Source organism: Talpa occidentalis, unplaced genomic scaffold, assembly GCF_014898055.3.
Source record: "Talpa occidentalis isolate TD23 unplaced genomic scaffold, MPIMG_talOcc4v2.1 talOcc4.9, whole genome shotgun sequence".
In the NCBI taxonomy this organism is placed as follows: domain Eukaryota; kingdom Metazoa; phylum Chordata; class Mammalia; order Eulipotyphla; family Talpidae; genus Talpa; species Talpa occidentalis.
In genome coordinates this window covers 12722425-12738216 of record NW_023605305.1, presented here as the reverse complement: position 1 = coordinate 12738216, position 15792 = coordinate 12722425, and the positions used below count along the sequence as shown (strand labels likewise).

Sequence of the window (15792 nt, the reverse complement as noted above, 5' to 3'; positions counted from 1 at the left end):
TTGTTTAGCTCCAAATGGGATCAAGCCACTTCAGAAGATTGAATTGTATTTGAAAAGAGAGGGGAGAGGGGTTCAGAACAATTAAATAAGTTTCTAAGAATGGCAAAATTTAGGCATTAGGAAGAATACAGTTCCTCTCTCTCAAATTATGTTCCTGACATGGCAAAGAATGAAAGTCTTTTGTAGTGAAGACATCTCACTATTTCTAAAAGTAAATAAGAAAAAAAATATTTTCAAGCTAGCCATTGAGCTATTTTATCCTTCCAATTTCTATTATTTTTCCATTTCCTCCTACATGTTTGTTATACAATGTGCTAATTCATTTATTTATTTTTAAGCAAGAGGTAGCTCAATTGACCTTTTTGTCAATGGTACTTAATAGAAATAGGGATTTTTTTTTTAAAGATTTATTTTATTTATACAAGAACTGGGGTAAAGGCCAGATGCGCGGGAGGGTGAGAGGATTCACCAGAGACAGAGTGGGGAACAGAACAGGCAGACTGATGAAATACACTGCTGAAGGGAGCAGCGGGCGAGACAGGAGAGGTCTGCTCGCCATGTGTGTTGCTCTGAGGCCTGCGGGGATTGAACCGGGACTGCAGAGGCTGTGGACAGCTTCATAGCTAAACGCTCAACTGCCTGAGCCACCAAGAAGGCCCCTAGAAATATGGATTTTTTAAGAAGAATTATTTATTTATGCATATAAGAGCTGGGGTGTTGGCCAGAGGGGTAGGGGGGTGAGAGGATTCACCAGAGACAGAGTGGGGAGCAGAACAGGCGGACTGACTGAAATATACTGCTGAGGGGAGGAGTGGGTGAGACAGGAGAGGTCTGCTATGCCATGTGGGTTAGCTCCCTGCCTGGGGATCGAACTCATGCTGCAGTGGCAATGGCTGCTGATTACTTTAGAGTGCTGAGACATAACCGCTGCGTCACCGAGGAGGCCACCAAAATAATAGAATTCTTGCCCCTGACTTAAGTACTTCAAAGGTTAAAACAAGGTTGCTCTTTTAGAAAGACAGCCTTTACTGTCTTCTGCTTTTGAGAAAATGAATTAATAAAACTCTCTTAAGACATTATCCTTTGAGAAAGATATGTAGGAGAAATATATAAATGATTCAAAACCCTGGAAGAATTTTTAAAAGGGATCCCTCACAAAAGCAGAAAGTCAAAAAAGAAATAAAACTTCAACGTATTACTGAAGCAGAGAAATAGAAGGAAACCAAGGATATGGTGATTTAAACATGTAAGAAATAGTGGAGTGAAAAAAACCAAAAAGTGCTGAAAATTAAATAAAGGAAAAATATATCACTTGACTTGATAAAGAAACTTTATCTTTACTTGGAAGTAAAGACGAGGCTGTTATTTTCTCTTTTATCATAATACACTCATGAGTATTTTGAGGGTGTCTATTTTTCCAAAGACAGCTGAAAACAAATAACATCTTTATTAGTGGTATTCCAGACCAATTCTTCATCATTTTCTTAAAACCAGTACACATAGAAAGGTTTGTAGCTAAGTCTCCTTCCATGTAGTGTTTCTGATTAGAACATAAAATACCGCATTCATTTCCTTTTTGAGTCTTTCAGCCTAGGAGTCTGCTTCTGACGATACCACAAAGACATGGAACAGCAGGCAAAAACAGGTGTTATCTTCCATAAACTCAAATTCAAAAAAGAAAAGTAAAATATACAAAAGTAACTTCTTAATATCACCTTGACTTTGGGCCACTGAGCAGGTTTTCACCCCTAACACACACACATGCTTTATTCTCTCTCTCTCACTCTTCCCCCCACCCAAACTTTGAAGTAGAGACACTTTTTTTTTTTTAAAGATTTATTTTATTTATTTATACATGCACTGGGTACAGTCAGAAGCGCGGGAGGGTGAGAGAATTCACCAGAGCCAGAGCGGGGAGCAGAGCAGGCAGAAGAACCGAAGTACACTGCTGAGGGGAGCAGCGGGCGGCAGGAGAGGTCTGCGCGCCATGTGGGACCCTCGCCCGGTGGCCGGGGATCGAACAGGCTGCGGGCAGCTTCACAACCCAGCGCTCAACCGCTGCGCCATCGGGGAGGCCTGAAGTAGAGACTCTTAATATATCCTTATTTGTGCATATCCTCTCCAAATTAAAAATAAAATCTTTTGGTTTATCTTAGTAGCCTGTTGGTTGTCCTCTTAATAAATCTGCAAATCTGTTAATGCATTTTTAAAGAACAGTGAAATGCTTTAGTTATAGTCACACTACTGGATGTTTTCTCATCTTGATTTAATTCTCAAGAGACCACACTTTTAATACCTTAAAAGGAAGTCTATAATGACTTTCAAATACTTTTATCTGGCAAGCATGGACATCAGAATGGCTTGCTGTTCCCAGAACATACCGATCAAGAGACTCATTTTTGACTCGTTTCTTAGAATCACATTCAAACCGATTAACTTTTATAAACATTTTGAGAAATTTCAAAATCTTCTAGGATGCAATGATTTTTTAAACATCAGCTCAATTTATCAAAATAGCCAAACTTACAGAATAAAAGTGACCACCAAGTTGATTTCAACTGAACTTGACAAACTGGCAGGGGACATCTCAAAGTTAAAACCATCTTGAACACTTAAGTTTCCACTACACTGTCATACTGGTTGAATTTCCTTATTTAATAAACTCAACTAATTCAATGTTTACTAAATACCCATCCCCAAACTGCCACATACAAAAATGAAGTAGAATAGATTAAGTTCCTCTTTTCAAAGAGCTTTATAATCTAATAGGGCAAAGATGAAAAATATCCAGAAAGAAATGATTTTTTTTTTTAAGTAAACAAGAAGCTAAAATAATCTTGGGAAAATCAAGGAAGCTTTTCTGAACAAATCCAAATTACTATGGACAGACTGAGAAGCAGTGAAAACCAGCATGGTCCAGACATTTACAAAAGCAAGGAGAAAAGCACAGCATGGTATGTGCAAAGAACTACACAGTCCCCTGCTTAATAAAGAAGAGGATCTCAAAAAGCAGAAAGAGATCAAATGGCAAAGAGGATCACACTCAGTGTCAAAACCTAAACTTGATCTTAATAGCAATAAGGGGAAAGCTGTATGATCTCTGTCAGGAAATCAGCAAAACAAGTGATATTTTAGCTAAGCTAGTCTGGTCACTTAGCACCAAATGGATTAGAGGGAAGAGGTGACCTAGCTAAAGATCTGAACAAAAGACTACTGAATAACTGATGTGAAGTAAAATCCACTAGAAGAAAAAAGTGCCAGTGAGTATGGGTAAAGCATAACAAATCTAAGAGGCTGTGCAAAGGAAGGCATAGGACTTTACAAGAGACCTGACAAAAGGGATAAGGGACTTTAAAATGACTCCAAGTTTAAGTTCAGGAGACAGATGGGAAGTATGGGAAACAGGCTAGTAAAAGCAAATGGATTTGAATACGCTAAAGGTGGCTGGACATCAAAGAAAGAATGGAGCTGAAAGACTTTAAAATAGTATAGAGAGGGTGGCTCTGAGTTTGAAGCAGTTGTAAATGTATGATTTATTGCATAAGAAAACTATATTTTTAAAGAATTGGTCAACATAGAAAACTGACTTAAAGAAAAAATAAATAAGGAAAGTAGTGAGTTATTAATGATCATCCGTTTTGTGCTGCTGTCTCATCCTCTCTGTATGGAGAGTTGGCTTTAAAAACACCACTAAAGGGGCCTCCCTGGTGGCACAAGGGGTTAAGCACCACACTATGAAGCAGTCCGCAGTCTCTGCAACACAAATTCCATCCCGGGCCGCCAGGGAGCATCCCATATGGCGCAGCAGACCTCTCCTGTCTCGGCCGCTGCTCCCCTCAGCAGTGTGTTTTGGTCAGTCTGTCTGTTCTGTTCCCTACTCTGTCTCTGGTGAATCCTCTCACCCCCCACCCCACATCTCTAGCCTGTACCCCAGCTCTTGTATGCATAAATCTTTGAAAAAAAAAAAACCAAACACCACTAAAGTACATCATCACTCAAGCATCAACACTCAATGTGATGGAGGACAAGAATAAAAAGACTGGAAAGGAGGTGCCCCAAGACCAGAACCAAACACATCACCTTCTGTTAAACTTTTTGACTATGATTATTGTCATAAGAATAAATGACGTATAACAGTTCAAAGAAATGCAGAGGAAAGTGAATTGGGTTCAGAGGCAGATTAAACTAGCCTGAAAGAAAAGCCCCAGTATTTCCTGTGAAGCACATTAAATGCATATTTAACAGTTTACAACAATCAGTACCCTTCAAGAGAATGATCCAAAATGAAATCTATGGGTTCCAATTAGAGCTGCAATCTGAGGGTTATACAGTCATTTAAAATACTGAATTAAAAAAGATGGCCTTCTTAAGGTCTAGAAATCGGTAAAATGGTACTGGCTTGAGGTAGGACGCTGCCTGGAATTTGCTCTTTGTACCACTGGAGGAGCAGTGGAATTGCAGATTTACATCTGAAGACTAAACACTGGAGCAGAAGTGAGAAAAGCAGGAATCTCATACAAAATAAAGAAAAGGTCCTATAATCTAGGGAGGAAGGTGGAGCTTTTAGAAATCATTGGGAAGAACTAGTTTTTTCCCACATTCAATTTCTGTCCAAATTCTACAGTAGGAGTTTTCTTTAATTTGTTGCAAAATCTTGGGTTGTAGTTTACTTTTCAAAAATGTTCCAAGAAAATCTACATTGCTCAATTACCCACTTTAAGATGTATTTGAGCTGTCAAAAACAAAGCCTACTTTCCAGTTATTTACCTGTCTTTAAAAAGCTAATACTGAACTTTACTCTGGACCCATGATTAAAAAAAAAATTTTGTAAGTTTTCATAACTCTTAACAATGAATGAAATTGCAACAAAAGAATATCTTTTTCCTATTCAAGCAAAAGCTTCTTAAGAACTCTAGTTATCATATATCTTCCCAGACTATGACTAGGAGCTCCTTCCCCTATGTACTACAAAGAAAATACAACTTCTGAGCTCTAATTAATCGGATGTGCTCTTCTATCTTCAAATATCAGAAAATGTAAAAAACAACAAAATGTTCCAAAGAAACACAAACCTATTTTCAAATGCTTAAAACCTCCGTGATCAGCAAATATGGCAAAATGTTAATTATTTGTTATATCTCAATTGTTGATACATGGATTACATTATGTTAGCCTCTGAGAAAAGTCTTTATTAGTACCAAAATTTGTCATTCCTCCTATGATTTAACATTAAAAAGAGCAAATGCCAAGATTTGATAAAAAAAATCTCTCTCACACACACACACACACAGCTTACAGATTCAGATATTTAAGGTACAATCTATTTTGCAATGCATTATTGAAAATGGGCTATCATACTTTCCAGGTCCGAAAGTGATTTTCCTCCTGAATAAAGCATCTATCATATATCTAGTTCAATCCTGTGTTAAATAAATACAAGATATTTGTACACAAAGCAGTTCATATTTTCTTTATGAGCCTCATATCAAGCCCCTTTTGCAGATGAGAAAATCCTCATACATAAAGCATTCTGTTTGTCTCTTATCAAACCAAATAAATGAGGGTAGTGAAAAGAATTCAAGGAAATTATAAAATTTAAGTTGCTCAAATAAACAAATGACTATTTGGCCTTAATATAAGGGAAAATAAAACAATCAATTAAATGAATTTATTCATTGAGAAAGCAGCACAAGACCAAACATAAAATGGTAGCATCTGATTCAATAGTTCTTACTACTCAAAATGAGCAAATAGTTAAAAATCTGACTATTTCAGAGAAGCCCAACTTCATTCCTTGATGTTAAATGCAAAATTTCCAAAATCTAATTTTGGGAAAACATGTAAAAACAACTTCTGAATTCTCACCGTACATTGAATTTGCTTTTTACCATACTGCTTCTTCATTGTAACCAATTATTACTGGACTGGGGATTTTTTCAGGATGACCTACATTAGTCTTCATCTGTGAACCCTTAGAATTCAGCATAGTGAATGGAACAAAGCAATACTGGTGTACAGTTAAAGTGTGTAGAACAAAATGCATAATTGCTATGTTTGGAGCAACCTTATTTTGTGTAGAAAACACCCTTTAAAAAAAATCTGTCCTCGGGCCTCCCCGGTGGCACAGGGTTGAGCGCTGGGTTGCGAGGCTGCCCGCAGCCTCTGCAGCGCCGGTTTGATTCCCAGCTGCTCCCCAGCCACCGGAGGAGGGTCCCACATGGTGTGCACACCTCTCCTGCCGCCCGCTGCTCCCCTCAGCAGTGTACTTCGGTCCTTCTGCCTGCTCTGCTCCCCGCTCTGGCTCTGGTGAATTCTCTCACCCTCCCGTGTTTCTGACTGTACCCAGTGCTTGTATAAATAAATAAATCTTTAAAAAAAAAAAAAGATCTGTCCTCTACACTACAAATCTCTTAACTTTTTCTTAAACTCTTCCAGTAAGCTAAGAAGGATCTGTGAAGATTTAATTCTTTCCCACCCTTTCTGCCTGTAAGTCCCTTCAGAATTTTTGCAGTGAAGTGTACTATTTAAGAGTATTTTGCCTTCGATTACACACTGACATATACATTTGTGTCTCACAAAGGCTACAAAATTAGGAGAGTGAGGGCCTCCCTGGTGGCGCAGGCGGTTGAGCGCAGAGCTGTGAAGCTGTGCAGCTGTGCAGCCTCTGTAGTACAGGTTCAATCCGGGCCGGCCGGGGATATACCCACATGGCGGCAGACCTCTCCTGTCTCGCCCACTGCTCCCCTCAGCAGTGTATTTCATCAGTCTGCCTGTTCTGTTGCCCGTTCTATCTCTGGTGAATCCTCTCACCCTCCCACACATCTGGCCTGTACCCCGGTTCTTGTATGCATAAATAAAATAAATCTTTAAAATAAAAATTAGGAGAGTGAGAACCATGTGTTGCACAGTAATATATACCTTGCTCTATTTTTAGTTATCTCTCAAAATATTAAACTGAAATGCTATGCAAAAAAATAAAAATAAACCTTAGGTTTGCTTTCTGAGTCTATGCATTACACTTCATGTAATGAGAACTTAAGTGATTTTAGGCACTTATTTGGCATTAGCAGACCAAAATGTCAGCACAAACAACCCTATCAGGAATGAAATTTCCAAGCAATTTCTGGTAAATCCTGCTCGGTATTAGGGTGCAGCAGAATTCTATAATCTTTCTTTTAGAGGTAACCTGAGTCAATTCTCTCCAAACTGTAAGCTCATCTTGTAGGCAAGGAGAGAGATACCAAGAGAGAAAACCCAGGGAGACATAAGCTATTTGAGAATAAAAACAAACAAAAACTAAATTATCCACCTGAACTTGCACCATAACTCTTTATGCTGCCAAATCCAGCACTTCGCAAACCAGGCCTATAACTGACTGTGATCAGTAAGACTAGCTCCCAGGCACCTTATCAACAAAGAGCCCTGGAAATACAAAGACTCCTATGCAAATTAGAACAACTAATTTTTTCCTTTGAAGGAAAGAAAACCATCTTCTCAAGTCAAATTCTATTATTCCAAGTTCTAAAGAATAGTCCAAAAGGTTCTGATTCTACCTTTTAGCTTTTTGCTATACTGAACAAGCAATTCATCAAATCTTTGGTCATCAGTCATTTGTCATATGGATACTTTGCTATAACAGCATTTTGATCAAATTTCAATGAATTTTAAATGAATTCTCCTACCCATAAACACACATTTTGTATATTTTCTGTAATATAGTATTTTTACTAATTGAGATTGCCGCTCCTTTTATGTGATTTAAAAAAAATCCTTTCAAACCTAGAGTATGACTATTACACAAACAGAATCCAAACATTATTATTAAAACAAAGTTTGCATCATTATTAAATGCAAAGTTTCCTGCCATACATATCTCTCACATTAATGATTTTTGTAATTTAACAGCCTGTATATCTTTCAAACACATCACACACACATTCAAAATTACCATGCACAATAGAAGAGAGTAAATACAACTATTATTTGTTAAAATATATTAAAATATGTTCAAAAGTACACATTAAACATAAAAATACACAGAAATGTTTAAGAAACAAAATAAAGGTAGATTTTAAGTATAAGAACAACGCATTGTGACTATCACAAAAGTACCGGCTACATTGTTATGAAAAATTGACAACTCTAAAACAATATTTAAGCCAGAGCAGAGTACTATGTCCCAATTAAGTAAACACAAACAAATCCATGCCTCCAGTTTCCATAAAAATTTAACTTTGATGTTAAGAACATTTTCCCACTGACCAAAATCCACTGAGAACTTAAGTGATTTCTAATTACCAATTACCAAAACAACTTAGGTCATTGTCTCTACAAACCAGTCTTTTGACGCCTGTAGTTCATTCTTCTACAGCAAATCAGACTGACTTTCCCAAAACATGTATTTTGGTACAAAACCTGTCTCTCAAAAAAACTCAATGCTTAAAGGACATGAGTTCAAGTTCCTTAGCCTGGCCACAAAGGCGCCAACCCTCCTTTCTGGCCTCCCCTCACAACTCTCCTAGAGTAATCATTTTCTAGTCAAATCTTTGACTCACTGCCTTTCAGAATACCTTGTACTTTCATAAGGAATAAAAAATTTCACTCTTCTTAAGATTAATATGGAAAGCAAAGCAAAATTCTCTCAACAAATTTAAACTGCTGAGAATGAAATTATTCAAAACTTACTGATATATTTTAGCAGATTAAGTTAATTTCTAGTTATTACCTAAAGTGATTAAGATGAAGATTTGGTAAAGAATCTCAAGATTTTAAGATACCCATACAATGAAAGAACTGGTTTTGATATGACAAGAGATTTGGAAACCCTGGACAGTTTCTAAATACTTGAACTAACCTGGTTTTATGGTTCACTATCAGGGCCCAATCAATTTCTAAATTATGTTGAAAGTTGCCACTACTTTTCAGGGGTAAGTACTTCCCTAAATCATCCTAGAATTTTTTTTTTAAAGTACTTTTAGAGGAAAAATAACTATTTTCAAAACCAGAAATGTACTGACAAGTTCTGGCTGTTTCCCACACATCTCCGAGCACTAAAGACATTGTAAATTTAGGAAACAAAACTTAAACTTTCCCTCCAAATTTAAGAACACTTGATCTAAACCACTGTGTTGAAATTAATTAGAACATCATAAAGACATTTCCCCTAAATCCTAAAATCCCTCTGCTAAGATATTTACTTTTTGTGGAAAGTGTTTGGGGGAGGCGGGGGGGGGGGGGCAGGGGGTGGGGAGAACCTCTGCCAAAAAAGAAAACAAGACTGTAATTTTTCAGAAGGCAAAGAAAGTGTGTACCTAAGTAAACCAGTTATTTACAAAGACACTGACAACTACACACAGAAAGATAGTGAGGCAGCATCTGAGATAACAGCTCATGTGCTGAATTACACTTACAGCCCTTAAACTAAGAGAGCAGCAGTCTCCTGAGTTATGATAGTATCAAAAAAATTATCTCCATGTATATGATCAGCAGGTCTACAGCAAAAGTAGAATAAAAGAAAGGCAAGAATCAATGAAGAATGTAGAAGAAAGGAGTAGCATTAAGGGGACAGTTGGAAAGAAGTACAGAAAGGGGAAAGGCTAAAAGTGAAAAATTAGAAAGAGGAAGGAAAAAAATTAACAAAAAGAGAAGAGGTACTGTTGAGGTCCAGAGAAGGCTACATTTGTCTTAGTGACATACCACTCCCAATAAATTATTTTTATTTTTGAAAGTTTTACGAAAACAATTTCTAGAAAACTCCCAAATCTTGATATGAATTGAAACCACAATATATCTTTTTCTAAATGTTCTCAAACTATATTCCTTTATCACCCTTTATTACAATTACTATGAATTGTGAATTTTTATGAGTTTTAGGCAAAGTCTGTTAAATTCTAAATCTAAGTTTAAATTAATACCTAATCTGTAATCCATCCCACACTAGCTGCCCCTTTTTAAAAAATAACTTCTGGTGATTTACATAACATCATAGAGCAGAAAAACCTAAAGGAAAAGGAATAAAACTTCTCAAATGAAGCAAATCTTAATCTGGATACCTAAATCACGTATATATAGCAGATGGCTCTGAAAGCAGTTTTTGTTTGTTTTTAAAAGGTGTAGAACTAAAAGAACTGGTAAGGTGATCTAACCTAGAGCTACTAGAAACACAAAAGGTATTTTAAGAAGAACTCAGTAAAAATTCAAAGTCAAGAAGACCTGTTAAACACACCATGTTAGAAGACAATGTGGCAGTTTTATTAGAAATACTTAATCCCAGAACAATTTCTGAACCATTCTGTCTCTAAATTCTGAATCAGAGTTAACATCAAGAGGTCTGGTTCTTTGGATTTGGCTTTCTGTATGTTTTCTCTAACTGTTTATATTCTCCTACTTTCCAATCACCTTACACTGCACCATGATTTTTCCACCCCCATTCTTTACTGTCCTCCTATATATGTATAGACACATATGAAAGGAGAATTATCAGTAGCACTATGTATATACGAAGGTATGTAAGCATCTACATGTGTGCATATGTATATTATTCACATACATATGTATACACACACACACACACATTAAGACACATTTGGCAAACGCCAAAGTATAAACAAAAAATGAAGACATAAATAGTACTATGGAATAGAAATAAATCCATTTATTTTTATTTCTAAAATAAAACATATCTGAGACTGGTTACTGTAACTCACCAGATGGTTCTTCGGGTTCACTTTCATTTTCTTCTTCAGGTGGGGCTTGAGGGGGTGGTGGGGGAAGCTTCTTTTCCTTCTCGGCTTTAGCATTTCTTTCTTCTTCTGAGTAATATTCATCTTCTGAGAGGTTGGCCAAGCTTTCATCCATCTCTCTGTACTCTACCTATATGGAGATTATACCAGGGAGAACTAAATACAGTGAACATATACTATCAGGGACTCAATTTGGAACCATCAGTGAATGTGAATTTCTTATTAACTTGAAGGTTTAAGAAAAACAAGCAAAGAATAAGAAAAAAGATAACTCATAATAGGTAGCTATTAAAAACAAAATTCTCCCATGAAGCAATCTCATGTTAATTCAGATGTAGTCCAATCTGCAACTGTTATATCACAGTAATGACCTTCAGATCAGTAACTGAGATTCTCTATAACCCCTAAAATTTTGTAAATGTATGTGTGTATATGTATTTATATACCATGTTCACATACCAGAAGTTTCAACAAAATACTGAAATAACCCCAGTTAGGCAAAAATATAGTTGACTAGAATAACAAGCCTAATGCCAACCCTGTTAGCCATGACTGGATGGAAAAACAGCAAAAGAATACCAGATAGGGGAGGGGGAAGAAAAGTTGCAAAGAGCCATATATGAAAATGTACCTTTGCTTAAAAAGTAACTGGTAACCTAACAACGTTGAATAATGAAGCAAAGAATCCTTATTATAAAAAAGTAAGAAGTAATATGGAAATGGAGGCGACATGTCTTACTACTGATTCACACAAGTTATAAAGGAGAGAACCAGGAAGTAGAAAAAGGAAGCAGTCTAAGTGAATGTTTTGGGGATAAGGGATCTTAGGACAAGGACGATTATATATCACAAACCTGTTTGCCAAAATGTATAATATGGTACTGCAAATGGTTATCAACCTTGGAACACTGCCAAACTGTCACCTACTCCCACCCTAATGAAGTGTTTAGTAAGCGTAAAAATAGCTAATTATTTCAGATTCAATAAAAAGATAAAAGTAATTTATTAGATGTGGAGACAGCAAAGACAACATGGTTTCCACACAGAACATCCCTACCTTGCTAGCTTTCTGAAAAGAAAAATCCTATTTGGTATAGTGAGTATATTTTAACATTGGAAATATCTTTGAAATAGTTCCAGACTGGGCCTCCTTGGTGGCTCAAGGGGTTAAGTCTCAGCACTACAAAGCTATCACCAGACACTGCAGCACAAGTTCAATCCCTGGTCAGGGAGCTAACCCACATGGCACAGCAGACCTCTCCTGTCTCGCCTGCTGCTCCCCTCAGCTGTGTATTTCAGTAGATCTGCCTGTTCTGCTCCCCACTGTCTCTGATGAATTTTCTCCCCCTTTACTCCCTCTCCCCAAACCTCTGGCCTATACCCCAGCTCTTATACACATAAATAAAACAAATCTAAAAAAAAAAAAAAAAAAAAAAAAAAAGTTCCAGATTGCTGACTGCCTTTTTTCTTTGCCTTTTTCTTTTCTTTTTTTAAAGATGTGACCACAAGGGCCTCCCCGGTGGCGCAGTGGCTGAACGCTGGGTTGTGAGGCTGTCCGCAGCCTCTGCAGCGCCAGTTCCATCCCCGGCCACAGGCAAGGGTCTCATGGCGCGCAGACCTCTCCTGCCGCCTGCTGCTCCCCTCAGCAGTGTACTTCAGTCCTTCTGCCTGTTCTGCTCCCTGCTCTGGCTCTGGTGAATTCTCTCACCCTCCTGTGCTTCTGACTGTACCCAGTGCTTGCATAAACAAACAAACAAACAAATAAATAATCTTTTAAAAAAAAAAAAACCCTTAAAAAAATAAATAAATAAAGATGTGACCACAGGATTTGGGGGTTGGAGAATGAATGGCTAAGGTAGGTTACTGAAAACAGGTTAGGCTAAAAATTGGGAAAAACAAAACAACATTAAGGGCAAAATGAACAGTTCAGACCCATGTTCTAGGAATCTCATTTAACACATGAATAATTACATTCATCTATCAAATACTGAACACCAAGGATATGGCAAAATAGAAAAAATAATGAGTGTACCGGCCCTTAATAAACTCATAGGTACTTTACAACAAAATCTCTGGAAAATGCAGATACTAAAACTTTAGCCTAATTGAGATAAACTGTAGTAACACACCTCAGGACAGGAGTACAAAAATCAGCAAAGAGAGAAAAAGGTTTCAAAGAAAGGGCAGAAAAAAATATGTTTATAGTTTTCTTTCTCCTCTCAACAATGCTTAACCCCAATCCCCACCTCAAAGATTCTGCTCTTCAATTCCTGGCCCATCAATGGCATTCAATCAATAATCATTTAATAAGTGCCCAGTATGGAACTGGGCAATGCATAAATTCTAAGATGAACACAGTAATAAAATCCTTTCTACTGTAGTAATTGTTTGTCCCAAAGGATGTTCCATAAGACTACACCTTGTGAATGAAGATGAAGTTTGGAAAACACTGAATTCTTTTTAGGCTTCCTCAAGAGGAGACACAATATGAATTAAAGGCACTGAGAAGTTTTGTAGCAAAAATTATCTTTTAATATTGTTTAATCCAATGTTTTAATGAAGGAATACCTACTAACAAGGAATATACTTGGAAAAGGCTAGTATACAGAGTTCTTGGGTTCTACGGGGAAAAAAGAGATTAGAAAAATACCTTAAGGTAAGAGTAAAAATAGCTAAAGGGGTAGTCTTTAAAAGTAACAACAAAACTGTATTCCATGGAACCCTATGATTCTTTGGAATTCCATTTACTAACTTTAAATTTCAAAAAAATGAATATATACTCATAAGTGTTAAACCAAACCATAACCCTTTATTTTATTTTTTTAAAGATTTATTTATTTATGCATATAAGAGCTGGGGTACAGGCCAGAGGTGTGGGGGGTGAGAGGACCCACCAGAGACAGAGTGGGAACAGAACAGGCAGACTGACTGAAATACACTGCTGAGGGGAAGAGCGGGCGAGATGGAGAGGTCTGTTGGCCATGTGGGTTTCTCCCTGGCCAGCAGGGGATCAAACTCATGCTGCAGAGGCTGTGGATTGCCTCATAGTGCGCAGCTTAACCCCTTGCGCCACCAGGGAGGTCCCCTTTAGTTTATTTTTATAAAGATGATGGTTTCTTTCTTTTTCTTTTTTTTTTTAAGATTTATTTATGCATACAAGAGCTGAGTTACAGGCCAGAGGTGGGAGGTGAGAGGATTCATCAGAGACAAAGTGGGGAAAAGAGCAGGTGGACTGACTGAAGTAACACTGCTGAGGGGAGCAGCAGGTGAGACAGGAGGGTCTGCTGTGCCATGCGGGTCAGCAACCTGGCTGGTGATCAAACTTGTGCTGTAGTGGCCGCGGGGTAATAGTTTCATAGTGCTGAGACGTAACCCCTTGCGCCACCAGGGAGGCCCAAACCATAATCCTTTATAGACCACCAGAACATGAACTCATACTGCTTGGATAATTCAATTTTGGGGAGATCTAAGAATGCTTCTTTTTGCCATTTCAGTTCAACCTAGAGAGTACCCTGAGATGGCAAGGCCAGCTGAAACGCCAATCTGTTGTACCGGGTCTTCACAACAGTTCATAAACAAACACTACAGAATGAAATTGGATGCTGAGGCTGAATGACATAAGACTGCAACTATTATATTTGACCTCCATTCTCAATCTGGCTCTTTCAGCTTCTTGATATAAAACAAGCAATTAGTGTTTTATGGGATTTTGTATAATCTTATTTTGTAAAAAAGGGTTTCTCCACTTAATAAAAAGTTTAAAAATCACTGGAAAGAGTCATGCAAACTCTAAAAAAAAAAAAAAAAAGAAACAAAAAAAAAACCTATTCTGCTGAGGAAAGAAAGATACATTAAAAAAAAAGGATCAAAAATCTCTCACTCCCGGGCCTCCCCGGTGGCGCAGCGGTTGAGCGCTGGGTTGCGAAGCTGCCCGCGGCCTCTGCGGCGCCGGTTCGATCCCCGGCTGCTCCCCGGCCACCGGCGGAGGATCCCACATGGCGCGCAGACCTCTCCTGCCGCCCGCTGCTCCCCTCAGCAGTGTACTTCGGTCCTTCTGCCTGCTCTGCTCCCCGCTCTGGCTCTGGTGAATTCTCTCACCCTCCCGCGCTTCTGACTGTACCCAGTGCATGTATAAACAAACATACAAACAAACAAACAAAATAAATAAATAAAACATGCCTCTATTAAAAAAAAAAAAAAAAAAGATAAAAAAAAAAAAAAAAAGATAAAAAAAAATCTCTCACTCCCGGGGCCTCCCTAGTGGCACAGGCGGTTGAGCACCGCTGTGAAGCTGTCTGCAGCCTCTGCAGCGCAGGTTTGATCCCAGCTGGCCGGCGAGAATCCCACATGGTGAAGCAGACCTCTCCTGTCTCTCCCGCTGCTCCCCTCAGCAGTGTATTTCGTCAGTCTGCCTGTTCTGTTCCCCACTCTGTCTCCGGTGAATCCTCTCACCCTCCCGTGCATCTGGCCTGTACCCCAGCTCTTGTATAAATAAAATAAATCTTTACCAAAAGGAAAAAAAAAAAACTCACCCCCCTAAGTAAAATTCCTCAAAGACTTCAGAGCACAACTACTTATAACCAAGGACTTAGGCAGTAGGGTAATTATTCTTACCTTTAGAGGAATGACTCAAATTTACATCTCTAGTCTCTTCCTTCTCTTCCACACCCTTGCTACCATGATTCATTCACTTCCCAGTCACCTTAAAGTTCCAGTCCTTTTTGTTTTACTCTTTCTCCCTTTTATTTCACTAGGGCATAATAAGTGCCAGATTAATTATGCAAATATGTGGTCTTTTCAGCTAGTCTAAAATATGAATGCCAAATTTTCCAAGCCATCAATGATTATACACTCTCTCTGGCTCTAACTATTCAAACTTACCTCTGATCATTTTCTAACACATTAGTCAAAACATCTTTAATGCTGGTCTACCCAGCTTACTCCTACCTTTTCCTGTTAAATCAATGCCTAAAATTCCAGGTCCACCTCCTCTGCAAATTATTCTCCAATTATTCCAAACTTACAATACCTTCTGCCATTCTGTGAACTC

The 15792-nt window shown here is 38.0% G+C and overlaps 1 protein-coding gene across 1 annotated transcript in view; it reads right to left on the bottom strand.

Annotated features, from left to right (window-relative positions):
* KDM1A (lysine demethylase 1A) overlaps positions 1 to 15792 on the bottom strand; it is a 55392-nt gene that overhangs the window by 33656 nt on the left and 5944 nt on the right. The window contains 1 exon segment of the mRNA XM_037498430.2: positions 10707 to 10872. Coding sequence (XP_037354327.1) covers positions 10707 to 10872 — 166 coding nt within the window.